The sequence below is a fragment of the Oncorhynchus tshawytscha genome, linkage group LG19 (assembly GCF_018296145.1).
Source record: "Oncorhynchus tshawytscha isolate Ot180627B linkage group LG19, Otsh_v2.0, whole genome shotgun sequence".
NCBI classification, from domain to species: Eukaryota; Metazoa; Chordata; class Actinopteri; order Salmoniformes; family Salmonidae; genus Oncorhynchus; species Oncorhynchus tshawytscha.
Window position 1 is genome coordinate 51,814,359 of NC_056447.1, and position 17,500 is coordinate 51,831,858.

The window sequence follows — 17,500 nt, forward strand, 5'->3', positions numbered from 1 at the left end:
CCACATAACCCTAATATACCCATCCAAATAACCCTCAAATACCTATCCAAAGAACCTGTATACCTATCCAAATAACCATATAGTTTTTACCTATAGCTAAGTGAGCCATCTCTTTCTGTGCAATGACTTACTGTAGGCTAAATGTCAAAGCTGTCTGTATTACTGGTACACCGACTAGAAGATCATGAAAAATGGGAGACCTTAATAATCTGTCTCGACGGACCAATCTAAAGGTGCAAGAGCGATCCAAAGACGGATAGATAAGGGACAAACCTTTTAACAGTTAGGGTTATAATCATGTTCTGGAATGCAACTCTGGGATTCCGTTTTCAAATCTATGTTTTACACTACACTTTACATTGTATAATTGTTCCTGTCTTGGGCTCCCGAGTGGCGCAGCAGTCTAAGGCACTGCATCTCAGTGCTAGAGGCGTGACGACAAACACCCTGGTTTGAATACAAAAATCTATGTAGTTCTGTCCTTGAGCTGTTCTTGTCTATTGATGTTCTGTATTATGTCATGGTTCATGTTTTGTGTGAATCCCAGGAAGATTAGCTGCTGCATTTGCAACAGAACAGGGATCCTAATAAAATATGAAAAATAACAAAAAATACCAGGCTATATCACAACCGGCCATGATTGGGAGTCCCATAGGGAAGGCGCACAATTGTCCCAGCATCATCTGGGTTTGGCCGGTTTAGGCAGTCATTTTAAATAAGAATTTGTTCTTAAACTGACTTGCCAAGTTAAATAAAGGTGAAATAAAATAAAATAAAAAACCTCAGTGTGGTCACTACTCCCTGACAATCCATCTCACCTTGAGAAAGTTATCCTCCTGATAAAGGGTTATAAACACTAACCTGATGAGCCAGTATATCTCTATAAGGGGTTATAAACACTAACCTGACGAGCCAGTATATCTCTATAAGGGGTTATAAACACTAACCTGACGAGCCAGTATATCTCTATGTTAAGGGGTTATAAACACTAACCTGAAACTGAGCCAGTATATCTCTATAAAGGGTTATAAACACTAACCTGACGAGCCAGTATATGTCTATAAGGGGTTATAAACACTAACCTGACGAGCCAGTATATCTCTATGTTAAGGGGTTATAAACACTAACCTGACGAGCCAGTATATCTCTATAAAGGGTTATAAACACTAACCTGACGAGCCAGTATATCTCTATAAAGGGTTATAAACACTAACCTGACGAGCCAGTATATCTCTATAAGGGGTTATAAACACTAACCTGACGAGCCAGTATATCTCTATAAAGGGTTATAAACACTAACCTGACGAGCCAGTATATCTCTATAAAGGGTTATAAACACTAACCTGACGAGCCAGTATATGTCTATAAGGGGTTATAAACACTAACCTGACGAGCCAGTATATCTCTATGTTAAGGGTTAAACACTTACCTGACGAGCCAGTATATCTCTATGTTAAGGGATTATAAACACTAACCTGACGAGCCAGTATATCTCTATAAAGGGTTATAAACACTAACCTGACGAGCCAGTATATCTCTATAAGGGGTTATAAACACTAACCTGACGAGCCAGTATATCTCTATAAAGGGGTTATAAACACTAACCTGACGAGCCAGTATATCTCTATAAAGGGTTATAAACACTAACCTGACGAGCCAGTATATCTCTATAAGGGGTTATAAACACTAACCTGACGAGCCAGTATATCTCTATGTTAAGCGGTTATAAACACTAACCTGACGAGCCAGTATATCTCTATGAAGGGTTATAAACACTAACCTGACAAGCCAGTATATCTCTATAGAAGGGGTTATAAACACTAACCTGACGAGCCAGTATATATCTATGAAGGGTTATAAACACTAACCTGATGAGCCAGTATATCTCTATAAAGGGTTATAAACACTAACCTGACGAGCCAGTATATCTCTATGTTAAGGGGTTATAAACACTAACCTGACGAGCCAGTATATCTCTATAAAGGGTTATAAACACTAACCTGACGAGCCAGTATATCTCTATAAGGGTTATAAACACTAACCTGACGAGCCAGTATATCTCTATGTTAAGGGTTATAAACACTAACCTGACGAGCCAGTATTTCTCTATAAAGGGTTATAAACACTAACCTGACGAGCCAGTATTTCTCTATAAAGGGTTATAAACACTAACCTGACGAGCCAGTATATCTCTATAAGGTGGTATAAACACTAACCTGACGAGCCAGTATATATCTATGAAGGGTTATAAACACTAACCTAACGAGCCAGTATATCTCTATAAGTGGTTATAAACACTAACCTGACGAGCCAGTATATCTCTATGTTAAGGGGTTATAAACACTAACCTGACGAGCCAGTATTTCTCTATAAAGGCTTATAAACACTAACCTGACGAGCCAGTATATCTCTATAAGGTGGTATAAACACTAACCTGAGATCCTCTTGAGCTTCTCTTGTTGTCCCATTCTGGCATCTGTAGGGAAAACAGAGTGAGTGAGAAATGACAATTCTGTACATTTACATGTTAGTCATAAAGCAGACACTCTTATCCAGAGTGACGTACAACCATTGAATTGTACTTTTCAACTTAAGGGTGCTAAAACAACCGCAACAACCACAATCACGATCATTCATTCTCTATTATAGATAACAGTATGTTATCTTGTGAAAATCCTTATTCTCCTCACCTGCTGCTGTTCAACTAGGCTAAATAATGAAAGGAAAAAACAGGAAGAAGAGGAATGGAGGGAATCAGTAAATGCTGGAGTTTAAAAAAAAACCTTTCCATTAAGCATCAGGCTTTCTAATTCAATTTTACAGTCAGGTTTACTTTGGTTCCATTCACAGCCTAATGGCCCGGTGGAGCCTTTCGACTTTATGTACTCTAATGAACATTGCTCAGGCCTCGTAAAGCCATTTTCCACTTCCCTAGGAGTCACCCAGCTCAGCACCACTGTCACTAATCACGAGCTGTCGCTGTCTATCTGCTCCACAAAACACACACACGCACACACAGAAATCAGATGCACTGCCACCACTGAACGAACAGAACAAACATAAACCCTGCATCTTTGAAGCTTTCCAAGTTCCAAAGTACGCACGGCAGAGCTCCAAAGCAAGAAGCAATGTGCATGGCTACAGTTAGCTAACTGTAATGTTTTAGCAAGAAGCACTGTGCATGGCTACAGTTAGCTAACTGTACTGTTTTAGCAAGGAACACTGTGCATGGCTACAGTTAGCTAACTGTAATGTTTTAGCAAGAAGCACTGTGCATGGCTACAGTTAGCTAACTGTACTGTTTTAGCAAGGAACACCGTGCATGGCTACAGTTAGCTAACTGTACTGTTTTAGCAAGAAGCACTGTGCATGGCTACAGTTAGCTAACTGTACTGTTTTAGCAAGGAACACTGTGCATGGCTACAGTTAGCTAACTGTACTGTTTTAGCAAGAAGCACTGTGCATGGCTACAGTTAGCTAACTGTACTGTTTTAGCAAGGACCACTGTGCATGGCTACAGTTAGCCATCTGTACTGTTTTAGCAAGGAACACTGTGCATGGCTACAGTTAGCTAACTGTACTATTTTAGCAAGGAACACTGTGCATGGCTACAGTTAGCTAACTGTACTATTTTAGCAAGGAACACTGTGCATGGCTACAGTTAGCTAACTGTACGATTTTAGCAAGGAACACTGTGCATGGCTACAGTTAGCTAACTGTACTATTTTAGCAAGGAACACTGTGTATGGCTACAGTTAGCTAACTGTACTATTTTAGCAAGGAACACTGTGCATGGCTACAGTTAGCTAACTGTACTATTTTAGCAAGGAACACTGTGCATGGCTACAGTTAGCCATCTGTACTGTTTTAGCAAGGAACACTGTGCATGGCTACAGTTAGCTAACTGTACTGTTTTAGCAAGGAACACTGTGCATGGCTATAGTTAGCTATACACAAAAAAGTACTCTATATTGTGCCAAATAAGGGTTATTTGGCTTGTAACCATAACAGATCCCCCTTCGGTGCTACATAAAGCCTTTTTGGAAGTTTCGACAAAGAACCATTTCCTAAGGTTCCAAAATGGAACCTGTATGATGTTATAAATAACCATTTCCTAAGGTTCCTAAGTTGGAGTGTTGCAAAGACAGTTGTCCTTCTGGAAGGTTCTACCATCTCAACAGAGGAACTCTGGAACTCTGTCAGAGTGACCATCGGGTTCTTTGTCACCTCCCTGACCAAGGGACCTGATTGCTCAGTTTGGCCTGAGGGGCCAGCTCTAGGAAGACTCTTGGTGGTTCCAAACTTCTTCCATTTAAGAATGATGGAGGCCACTGTGTTCTTGGGGACCTTCAATGCTGCATACATTTTCTGGTAACCTTCCCCAGATCTGTGCCTCGACACAATCCTGTCTCTGAGCTTTATGGACAATTCCTACAACCTCATGGCTAGTTTTTTTCTCTGAAATGCAATGTCAACTGTGGGACATTATATAGACAGCTGTTTGCCTTTTCAGATCATGTCCAATCAATTGAATTTACCATAGGTGGACAAGTTGTAGAAACATCTCAAGGATGATCAATGGAAACAGGATGCACCCGAGCTCAATTTCTAGTCTCATTCCAAAACGGATGAAATATATGCAGAACCTGTCAAAAGGTTAGATACACCTACTCATTCAAGGGTTTTTCTTAATTTGTACTATTTTCTACATTGTAGAATAATAGTGTAAACATCAAAACTATGAAATAACACATATGGAATCTTGTTGTAAGCAAAAAAGTGTTAAATATTTTATATTTGAGATTCTTAAAAGTAGCCACCCTTTGCCTTGATGACGGCTTTGCACACTCTTAGCATTCTCTCAACCAGCTTCATGAGTTAGTCACCTGGAATTAATTTCAATTAACAGGTGTGCCTTGTTAAAAGTGAATTTGTGGAAGTACAGACACATCAACATCAACTGTTCAGAGGAGACTGCATGAAGCAGGCCTTCACGGTCGAATTGCTGCAAAGAAACCACTACTAAAGGACACCAATAAGAAGAAGAGACTTGCTTGGGGCAAGAAACATGAGCAATGGAGATTAGACCGGTGGAAATCTGTCCTTTGGTCTGATGAGTCCAAATGTGCGATTTTTGGTTCCAATCGCCGTGTCTTTGTGAGACGCAGAGTAGATGAATGGATGATCTCCGCATGTGTGGTTCCCACCGTGAAGCATGGAGGAGGTGTGATTGTGTGGGAGTGCTTTGCTGGTGACACTGTCAATGATTTATTTAGAATTCAAGGCACACTTAACCAGCATGGCTACCACAGCATTCTGCAGCGATACACCATCCCATTTGGTTTGCGCTTAGTGGGACTATCATTTGTTTTTCAACAGGACAATGACTCAACACACCTCCAGGCTGTGTAAGGGCTATTTGACCAAGGAGAGTGATGGAGGGCTGCATCAGATGACCTGCCCTCCACAATCACCCAACCTCAACTAAATTGAGATGGTTTGGGATGTGTTGGACCACAGAATGAAGGAAAAACAGCCAACAAGTGCTCAGCATATGTGGGAACACCTTCAAGACGGTTGGAAAAGCATTTCAGGTGAAGTTTTCTATTCATCTGTTTTCTCTCTGCATTGTTGGGAAGGGTCCGTAAGTAAGCATTTCACTGTTAGTCTACATCTGTTGTGTACGAAGCATGTGAAAATTATGTTTAGATTTGAGATGCGATTATTGATTGAGATGTGATTATTGATTTGAGATGTGATTATTGATTTGAGATGTGATTATTGATTTGAGATGTGATTATTGATTTGAGATGTTATTATTGATTTTGAGATGTGATTATTGAGTTGAGATGTTATTATTGATTTGAGATGTGATTATTGATTTGAGATGTTATTATTGATTTTGAGATGTGATTATTGAGTTGAGATGTTATTATTGATTTGAGATGTGATTATTGATTTGAGATGTTATTATTGATTTTGAGATGTGATTATTGATTTGAGATGTTATTATTGATTTTGAGATATTATTGATTTTGAGATGTGATTATTGATTTTGAGATGTGATTATTGATTTGAGATGTGATTATTGTGTTAAGTTGCATCAGGTGTGCTAGCCCTGGAACGTCCGATCCATTCTTTCCAACAGCAACTCCGAGGTGACCTCTTTCACACATGAAGAAGGACTGATTCCTGGTTGAACAATTGCGCAGAAGAAGTTTTGCACGTGTGCAGAAGAGGTTCACATTCATGGGAGTAATTTGTATCAACTGTTACCAAAATGTTGACCTTTGATCGACTCAAATGATCTTTGAGTCTTTTGTAGAAAGTTGTTTACACTTTTTGTCGTTGCAAGAAATGTGCTTAGCATTTTTATTGTGTGTGAAAAACAATACTGTTGTACCCATTAGGTTCCGATGGAGATCCAAGTGGACCCCAGTTTCATTAAATGTGTCTTAGCGATCAAGAAAAACTGTAACTACGTGTTAATACATAAAAGAGGAGAAGAAGAACCCTTTTCTGAACTGAAAATAACCATTGAAGGGCTCAATGGGTTATTTGAGTCATCGTGGTTCCACTATAGAACCAGCACCTTCCCAAAGAACCCTTGAGGAACCCTATTTTCTTAGTGTGTAGTAGTATTGTGTTACGCTACTTTAGGATACAGCAGTGTTATTACGGTGACTGCTGTTTCCCACAGTAGAAACGATTTGTAAACAAAGCTTATAGTCCACTTCCTGTGGCCTTATCACCGGGTCAGGAGACTTTTATCAGCTGCACTGAATAAGGACTGTGTTAACCCTTAACTTAACCATTCGGGAATATATGCCTTAAATGTAAGCCTTCAAAATTGTACGTTTATGGACAAACGTTGGATTCTGCAGTGAGACTGTAGCTATAATCCTAATACGGGTGTGTGGTACTCAGATTAATTAGTAGCTATCTGGCTGCCAGAACCTCTTAGGTTGGTTTGATTAGAAAGCCCTGGGATTGACCTCATTGCTCAACAACATCATGCCTTAATTAGAATCAACAACAACACACACACACACACACATAAAAACAGCATGTCAACGATAGGCACTTCTCTAAGACCACCTCAGTGAAGAGTGATGCTGCTAGAGTTTAGAGCTAGTCACTGATGCCTGTGGTCCCTCTAGTCAGTACAGCTAGTCACTGATGCCTGTGGTCTCTCTAGTCAGTACAGCTAGTCACTGATGCCTTTGGTCTCTAGTCAGTACAGCTAGTCACTGATGCCTGTGGTCCCTCTAGTCAGTACAGTTAGTCACTGATGCCTGTGGTCTCTCTAGTCAGTACAGCTAGTCACTGATGCCTGTGGTCCCTCTAGTCAGTACAGCTAGTCACTGATGCCTGTGGTCCCTCTAGTCAGTACAGCTAGTCACTGATGCCTGTGGTCCCTCTAGTCAGTACAGCTAGTCACTGATGCCTGTGGTCCCTCTAGTCAGTACAGCTAGTCACTGATGCCTGTGGTCCCTCTAGTCAGTACAGCTAGTCACTGATGCCTGTGGTCCCTCTAGTCAGTACAGCTAGTCACTGATGCCTGTGGTCCCTCTAGTCAGTACAGCTAGTCACTGATGCCTGTGGTCCCTCTAGTCAGTACAGCTAGTCACTGATGCCTGTGGTCCCTCTAGTCAGTACAGCTAGTCACTGATGCCTGGGGTCTCTCTAGTCAGTAGAATACTTACAATGCTGATGATAGGAGCAGACATATATCAACTAGGCTGATCTGAAGCTACTAATGAGCGATACATGAAGTTAGGGTGCATTATGCAGACTGTGTGTGTGTGTGTGTGTGTTAGTGTGGAGGCGGCACAATGGATAGAAGAGTTGAAACAGGGCTAGTCATGAACGCAAGATAATGATTTAACTGCGTCATCATGCACCTAGTGCACCTATATTAGGCCTGTGACATTTCCAGTTCCCTTGGCACACACTGTTAGAAGTGCTTTAGAGCCTCAACCCGGGTTAATAAGGACAGTAGTTGAAGTTCGCATGAGTTTCAGGTTGATCGGCCTGCAACTGGCACCAGTACCCACCATCACGGCTCAAAGCAAATCCGCAATAGATGTACATTTAAACGATCACTGTTTCTCTATGCTGAAAGGCAGGTGTAACAGCAACCGCAGAGCTTATGTCAGGGGTGTTTGCTCTTTGGATAGGTCCACTTTTCAAGCCATCAGTGTTTACACATCACCACTCCTGTGGCAGAGCTGAGCTGCTTGCTGTGGCTCAGAGCCATAGGGTTGGTGAGAGAGAGAGAGAGAGAGAGAGAGAGAGAGAGAGAGGGTCTGGCTGGTCAAGCAAAGAGTGAACCTTTATTTAGGGCAAAAGGTAGAAGTGCTGGGATTGGTTTGAATAGGTACCAATAACACATTGGTGTGGGTGTAGGGTTTGGCTGCTCATGCTTACATGCTTGTGATATCAACACTGGTCGGGATGGCCACTGAGTGTTAGTCACAGACTGGTCTGGATGGCTACTGAGCGGTAGTCACAGACTGGTCTGGATGGCTACTGAGCGGTAGTCACAGACTGGTCTGGATGGCTACTGAGTGTTAGTCACAGACTGGTCTGGTTGGCTACTGAGTGTTAGTCACAGACTGGTCTGGATGGCTACAGAGTGGTACTGTAGTCACAGACTAGTCTGGATGGCTACTGAGTGTTAGTCACAGACTGGTCTGGTTGGCTACTGAGTGGTATTGTAGTCACAGACTGGTCTGGTTGGCTACTGAGTGGTATTGTAGTCACAGACTGGTCTGATTGGCTACTGAGTGTTAGTCACACACTGGTCTGGTTGGCTACTGAGTGGTACTGTAGTCACAGACTGTTCTCGTTGGCTACTGAGTGGTACTGTAGTCACAGACTGGTCTGGTTGGCCACTGAGTGGTACTGTAGTCACACACTGGTCTGGTTGGCTACTGAGTGGTACTGTAGTCACAGACTGGTCTGGTTGGCTACTGAGTGACAGTCACAGACTGGTCTGGTTGGCTACTGAGTGATAGTCACAGACTGGTCTGGTTGGCTACTGAGCGGTACTGTAGTCACAGACTGGTCTGGTTGGCCACTGAGTGGTACTGTAGTCACACACTGGTCTGGTTGGCTACTGAGTGGTACTGTAGTCACACACTGGTCTGGTTGGCTACTGAGTGTAAGTCACAGACTGGTCTGTTTGGCTACTGAGTGGTACTGGTCACACACTGCTCTGGTTGGCTACTGAATGGTACTGTAGTCACACACTGCTCTGGTTGGCTACTGAATGGTACTGTAGTCACACACTGCTCTGGTTGGCTACTGAGTGATATTGTAGTCACAGACTGGTCTGGTTGGCTACTGAGTGTTAGTGTAGTCACAGACTGGTCTGGTTGGCTACTGAGTGGTACTGTAGTCACAGAATGGTCTGGTTGGCTACTGAGTGGTCACACACTAGTCTGGTTGGCTACTGAGTGTTAGTCACAGACTGGTCTGGTTGGCTACTGAGTGGTAGTGTAGTCACAGACTGGTCTGGTTGGCTACTGAGTGGTACTGTAGTCACAGACTGGTCTGGATGGCTACTGAGTGGTAGTGTAGTCACAGACTGGTCTGGATGGCTACTGAGTGGTACTGTAGTCACAGACTGGTCTGGTTGGCCACTGACTGGTACTGTAGTCACAGACTGGTCTGGCTGGCTACTGAGTGTTAGTCACCGACTGGTCTGGTTGGCTACTGAGTGTTAGTCACCGACTGGTCTGGTTGGCTACTGAGTGTAAGTTACAGACTGGTTTGGTTGGCTACTGAGTGTTAGTCACCGACTGGTCTGGATGGCTTCTGAGTGGTATTGTAGTCACAGACTGGTCTGAATGGCTACTGAGTGGTACTGTAGTCACAGACTGGTCTGGATGGCTACTGAGTGTTAGTCACAGGCTGGTCTGGATGGCTACTGAGTGGTAGTGTAGTCACAGACTGGTCTGGATGGCTACTGAGTGGTATTGTAGTCACAGACTGGTCTGGTTGGCTACTGAGTGTTAGTCACAGACTGGTCTGGATGACTACTGAGTGGTAGTGTAGTCACAGACTGGTCTGGATGGCCACTGAGTGGTACTGTAGTCACAGACTGGTCTGGGTGGCTACTGAGTGATAGTCACAGGCTGGTCTGGTTGGCTACTGAGTGGTAGTCACAGACTGGTCTGGATGGGTACTGATTGGTACTGTAGTCACAGACTGGTCTGGTTGGCTACTGAGTGACAGTCACAGACTGGTCTGGTTGGCTACTGAGTGATAGTCACAGACTGGTCTGGTTGGCTACTGAGCGGTACTGTAGTCACAGACTGGTCTGGTTGGCCACTGAGTGGTACTGTAGTCACACACTGGTCTGGTTGGCTACTGAGTGGTACTGTAGTCACAGACTGGTCTGGTTGGCTACTGAGTGTAAGTCACAGACTGGTCTGTTTGGCTACTGAGTGGTACTGTAGTCACACACTGCTCTGGTTGGCTACTGAATGGTACTGTAGTCACACACTGCTCTGGTTGGCTACTGAGTGGTACTGTAGTCACACACTGGTCTGGTTGGCTACTGAGTGTAAGTCACAGACTAGTCTGGTTGGCTACTGAGTGTTAGTCACAGACTGGTCTGGTTGGCTACTGAGTGGTACTGTAGTCACAGACTGGTCTGGATGGCTACTGAGTGTTAGTCACAGACTGGTCTTGTTGGCTACTGAGTGGTACTGTAGTCACAGACTGGTCTGGATGGCTACTGAGTGTTAGTCACAGACTGGTCTGGATGGCTACTGAGTGTTAGTCACAGACTGGTCTGGTTGGCTACTGAGTGGTACTGTAGTCACAGACTGGTCTGGATGGCTACTGAGTGTTAGTCACAGACTGGTCTTGTTGGCTACTGAGTGGTACTGTAGTCACAGACTGGTCTGGATGGCTACTGAGTGTTAGTCACAGACTGGTCTGGATGGCTACTGAGTGTTAGTCACAGGCTGGTCTGGATGGCTACTGAGTGGTAGTGTAGTCACAGACTGGTCTGGATGGCTACTGAGTGGTATTGTAGTCACAGACTGGTCTGGTTGGCTACTGAGTGTTAGTCACAGACTGGTCTGGATGACTACTGAGTGGTAGTGTAGTCACAGACTGGTCTGGATGGCTACTGAGTGGTACTGTAGTCACAGACTGGTCTGGGTGGCTACTGAGTGGTAGTCACAGACTGGTCTGGATGGGTACTGATTGGTACTGTAGTCACAGACTGGTCTGGTTGGCTACTGAGTGACAGTCACAGACTGGTCTGGTTGGCTACTGAGTGTAAGTCACAGACTGGTCTGTTTGGCTACTGAGTGGTACTGTAGTCACACACTGCTCTGGTTGGCTACTGAATGGTACTGTAGTCACACACTGCTCTGGTTGGCTACTGAGTGGTACTGTAGTCACACACTGGTCTGGTTGGCTACTGAGTGTAAGTCACAGACTGGTCTGTTTGGCTACTGAGTGGTACTGTAGTCACACACTGGTCTGGTTGGCTACTGAATGGTACTGTAGTCACAGACTGGTCTGGTTGGCTACTGAGTGGTACTGTAGTCACAGACTGGTCTGGTTGGCTACTGAGTGTTAAGTCACAGACTAGTCTGGTTGGCTACTGAGTGTTAGTCACAGACTGGTCTGGTTGGCTACTGAGTGGTACTGTAGTCACAGACTGGTCTGGATGGCTACTGAGTGTTAGTCACAGACTGGTCTTGTTGGCTACTGAGTGGTACTGTAGTCACAGACTGGTCTGGATGGCTACTGAGTGTTAGTCACAGACTGGTCTGGATGGCTACTGAGTGTTAGTCACAGACTGGTCTGGTTGGCTACTGAGTGACTGTAGTCACAGACTGGTCTGGATGGCTACTGAGTGTTAGTCACAGACTGGTCTTGTTGGCTACTGAGTGGTACTGTAGTCACAGACTGGTCTGGATGGCTACTGAGTGTTAGTCACAGACTGGTCTGGATGGCTACTGAGTGTTAGTCACAGACTGGTCTGGTTGGCTACTGAGTGATAGTCACAGACTGGTCTGGATGGCTACTGAGTGTTAGTCACAGACTGGTCTGGATGGCTACTGAGTGTTAGTCACAGACTGGTCTGGATGGCTACTGTAGTCACAGACTGGTCTGGATGGCTACTGAGTGTTAGTCACAGACTGGTCTGGATGGCTACTGAGTGATAGTCACAGACTGGTCTGGATGGCTACTGAGTGATAGTCACAGACTGGTCTGGATGGCTACTGAGTGTTAGTCACAGACTGGTCTGGATGGCTACTGAGTGATAGTCACAGACTGGTCTGGATGGCTACTGAGTGTTAGTCACAGACTGGTCTGGATGGCTACTGAGTGATAGTCACAGACTGGTCTGGATGGCTACTGAGTGTTAGTCACAGACTGGTCTGGATGGCTACTGAGTGATAGTCACAGACTGGTCTGGTTGGCTACTGAGTGGTACTGTAGTCACAGACTGGTCTGGTTGGCTACTGAGTGGTACTGTAGTCACAGTACCAGTCTAATGTAACAAAAAAAAACGATATATTTTTTTATAAAGAAATGTACAAATAGTACATTTGTGACATCAATATTTGTTTTATATTTTTTTGGTATAATTCAATGCAGTAATGTGAGATCTAAATGTTTTCATTTGACATTTAATAGATGCTTTTCATCCAGAGCGATGATGCGTGCATTCATCAGTGGGGGAAAAAGTACCCAATTCTCATACTTGAGTAAAAGTAAAGATACCTTTAATAGAAAATGACTAAAGTAAAAGTGAAAGTCACCCAAGTAAAAATACTACTTGAGTTAAAAATCTAAAATAGTATCAAAAGTAAATGTAATTGCTAAAATATACTTAAATATCAAAAGTAAAAGTATAAATCACTTAAAATCCCTTATAAAACCAGACAGCACCATTTTTATTACATTTGTTACGGATAGCCAGGGGCACACCAATACTCAGACAAAATGAATTACAAATGAATCATTTGTGTTTATTGAGTACACCAGATTAGAGGCAGGGGATGACCAGGGATGTTGTCTTTAAGTGTGTGAATTGGAACATTTCCCTGTCCTGCTAAGGATTGAAAAGGTAACAAGTACTTTTGGGTGTCATGGAAAATGTATGGAGTAAAAAGTACACTATTTTCTTTAGGAATGTAGTGAAGTAAAAGCTAAAGTAGTCAACAATATAAATAGTTGTCACGTATACTCCCTCTCCGGCCTCTAGGTCATCAGGCTGATGATTATCCCGCACACCTGTCACCATCGTCTCGCGCACCTGCGCCTAATGACACTCACCTGGACTCCATCACCTCCTTGGTTATCTTCCCTCTATCTGTCACTCCCCATTGGTTCTTTCCTCAGGTGTTATTGACTCTGTTTTCATGCCGGTGCGTTGTGTGTTTCGTGTTTTATGTTTTGTTTATTTATTAAAACACTCCCTGAGCTTGCTTCCTGACTCACGGTGCATTCGTGACAATAGTAAAGCACAGATACACACAAAAAAAAACACAAGTGGTACTTTAAAGTGTATTTAATTTAAACCACTGGCATTTATCAAAAGCTAAAGGAGGCAACCACATATCACAGTCAAATACACAACTACAAATATTCCAGTTAAACCACAAATATAAAACACAACCATCTAAAAGTCATATTTTACACATACATGAAGGGACCCATCAGCAATTATTTCTGATGAAAAAAAACTGTGAAAAATATTCGATAAATACTTCTTCTTTTTTAAACTCTAAATTTTGTAGTTAAAATGTCCTCTTGCTTTCAGTGCTGTCAGTGTTTTTAGTTAAAGTGACATTGGGACAGATGGCTAAGGACAGCCTGGAGACTTCATGTCCCAGGATGCCAGAGAGTAGGAAGGAGGTGTCCTGGAGGAAATAACAGTTCCTCATTAGACCTGGACACACACACACACACACACACACTTGTACGTGCACATGCTCACACGCAACCCTTATAGACCTTGGAAGAACCTGGGATCCAGATGTTCACTTGGCTTCATTAACTAAATATCCTATTGATTATGTTGAAAAGTAAAATGGCCTTTACATGGGCATGGAGGTCTGTAATGGTTGAACCCATCACAGCAACATACTGGTCTGTAATGGTTGAACCCATGACAGTAACATGCTGGTCTGTAATGGTTGAACCCATGACAGCAACATGCTGGTCTATAATGGTTGAACCCATGACAGTAACATGCTGGTCTGTAATGGTTGAACCCATGACAGTAACATGCTGGTCTATAATGGTTGAACCCATGACAGTAACATGCTGGTCTGTAATGGTTGAACCCATCACAGCAACATACTGGTCTGTAATGGTTGAATCCATCACAGCAACATACTGGTCTGTAATGGTTGAACCCATGACAGTAACATGCTGGTCTGTAATGGTTGAACCCATGACAGTAACATGCTGGTCTGTAATGGTTGAACCCATGACAGTAACATGCTGGTCTGTAATGGTTGAACCCATCACAGCAACATACTGGTCTGTAATGGTTGAACCCATGACAGCAACATACTGGTCTGTAATGGTTGAACCCATGACAGTAACATGCTGGTCTGTAATGGTTGAACCCATGACAGTAACATGCTGGTCTATAATGGTTGAACCCATGACAGTAACATGCTGGTCTATAATGGTTGAACCCATCGCAGTAACATGCTGGTCTGTAATGGTTGAACCCATCACAGCAACATACTGGTCTGTAATGGTTGAACCCATGACAGTAACATGCTGGTCTATAATGGTTGAACCCATCGCAGTAACATGCTGGTCTGTAATGGTTGAACCCATCACAGCAACATACTGGTCTGTAATGGTTGAACCCATGACAGTAACATGCTGGTCTGTAATGGTTGAACCCATCGCAGTAACATGCTGGTCTGTAATGGTTGAACCCATGACAGTAACATGCTGGTCTGTAATGGTTGAACCCATGACAGCAACATACTGGTCTGTAATGGTTGAACCCATCACAGTAACATACTGGTCTGTAATGGTTGAACCCATGACAGTAACATGCTGGTCTGTAATGGTTGAACCCATCGCAGCAACATGCTGGTCTGTAATGGTTGAACCCATGACAGTAACATGCTGGTCTGTAATGGTTGAACCCATGACAGTAACATGCTGGTCTATAATGGTTGAACCCATCGCAGCAACATGCTGGTCTGTAATGATTGAACCCATGACAGTAACATGCTGGTCTGTAATGGTTGAACCCATCGCAGCAACATACTGGTCTGTAATGGTTGAACCCATGACAGTAACATGCTGGTCTATAATGGTTGAACCCATCGCAGTAACATACTGGTCTGTAATGGTTGAACCCATGACAGTAACATGCTGGTCTGTAATGGTTGAACCCATCGCAGCAACATACTGGTCTGTAATGGTTGAACCCATCACAGCAACATACTGGTCTGTAATGGTTGAACCCACTGCAGTAACATGCTGGTCTGTAATGGTTGAACCCATCACAGCAACATGCTGGTCTATAATGGTTGAACCCATCGCAGTAACATGCTGGTCTGTAATGGTTGAACCCATCACAGCAACATGCTGGTCTGTAATGGTTGAACCCATCACAGCAACATGCTGGTCTATAATGGTTGAACCCATCGCAGTAACATGCTGGTCTGTAATGGTTGAACCCATCGCAGCAACATACTGGTCTGTAATGGTTGAACCCATCGCAGTAACATGCTGGTCTGTAATGGTTGAACCCATCACAGCAACATACTGGTCTGTAATGGTTGAACCCATCACAGCAACATACTGGTCCTCTCAGTTTCTTTAAGAGCCATCAGTTCCACTGAAAGTAGAACCCCACCACTGAATGTTGTTGAATTGGCTCCTAAGCATCAGTGATATTAGTCTACTAATGAGTGATATTAGTCTACTAATGAGTGATATTAGTCTACTAATGAGTGATATTAGTCTACTAATGAGTGGTATTACATCTATTAATGAGTGATATTAGTCTACTAATGAGTGATATTAGTCTACTAATGAGTGATATTACATCTACTAATGAGTGATATTACATCTACTAATGAGTGATATTACATCTACTAATGAGTGATATTAGTCTACTAATGAGTGATATTAGTCTACTAATGAGTGATATTAGTCTACTAATGAGTGATATTAGTCTACTAATGAGTGATATTAGTCTACTAATGAGTGATATTACATCTACTAATGAGTGATATTACATCTACTAATGAGTGACATTACATCTATTAATGAGTGATATTAGTCTACTAATGAGTGATATTACATCGTACATACTGAACCATAATAAAACAATACAATTCCACACACACACACACACACACACACACACACACACACACACACACACACTCGCCCCCTCAACAAAACAAATGAGGTGTGTGTAACCCATCACTGACCTTTTGACTTGTTCCTACGTACTGTATCTTTCCAAAAATAATGACTAGATCATAATAAGACAATAAATCTCCTTAAATCCTTTACGCAGCTCCGGCCTCATAAAAACGCCATGAGCCAGATTGAGTGTCATGTTTTGCACCGAGACTGACATACATGGATCCCCATCCCCAACGGTACTCTATTCCCTATATTGCACTACTTTAGACCATGGCCCTATAGAACCCTCCTCCCTATATAGTGCACTACTTTAGACCAGGACCCTATAGAACCCTATTCCCTATATAGTGCACTACTTTAGACCATGGCCCTATAGAACCCTATTCCTATAGTGCACTACTTTAGACCATGGCCCTATAGAACCCTCCTCCCTATATAGTGCACTACTTTAGACCAGGGCCCTATAGAACCCTATTCCCTATATAGTGCACTACTTTAGACCATGGCCCTATAGAACCCTATTCCCTATATAGTGCACTACTTTAGACCATGGCCCTATATAACCCTCCTCCCTATATAGTGCACTACTTTAGACCATGGCCCTATAGAACCCTATTCCCTATATAGTGCACTACTTTAGACCATGGCCCTATAGAACCCTCCTCCCTATATAGTGCACTACTTTAGACCAGGGCCCTATAGAACCCTATTCCCTATATAGTGTACTACTTTAGACCATGGCCCTATAGAACCCTATTCCCTATATAGTGCACTACTTTAGACCATGGCCCTATAGAACCCTCCTCCCTATATAGTGCACTACTTTAGACCAGGGCCCTATAGAACCCTATTCCCTATATAGTGTACTACTTTAGACCATGGCCCTATAGAACCCTCCTCCCTATATAGTGCACTACTTAAGACCAGAGCCCTATAGAACCCTATTCCCTATGTAGTGCACTATATTTGACCACGACCTATAGGGAATAGGGAGCCTACTCAGCCTATGTATTTCTAAGCTTCCATCTCTCAGGACTTAAAACAGTCCATTCCTTGTAAATCAGAACTCCTATTGCTATATAAAAAATATTTTAAAAAGACAGAA

The 17,500-nt window shown here is 43.0% G+C and overlaps 1 protein-coding gene across 1 annotated transcript in view; it reads right to left on the reverse strand.

Moving 5' to 3' along the window:
- Positions 1–17,500, reverse strand: part of LOC112219050 (cGMP-inhibited 3',5'-cyclic phosphodiesterase A-like) — a 221,420-nt gene that overhangs the window by 78,886 nt on the left and 125,034 nt on the right. Inside the window, exon 2 of the mRNA XM_042301860.1 lies at positions 2,435–2,476. Within this exon, the coding sequence (XP_042157794.1) occupies positions 2,435–2,476 (42 nt within the window). The remainder of the gene's footprint in view (positions 1–2,434; positions 2,477–17,500) is intronic.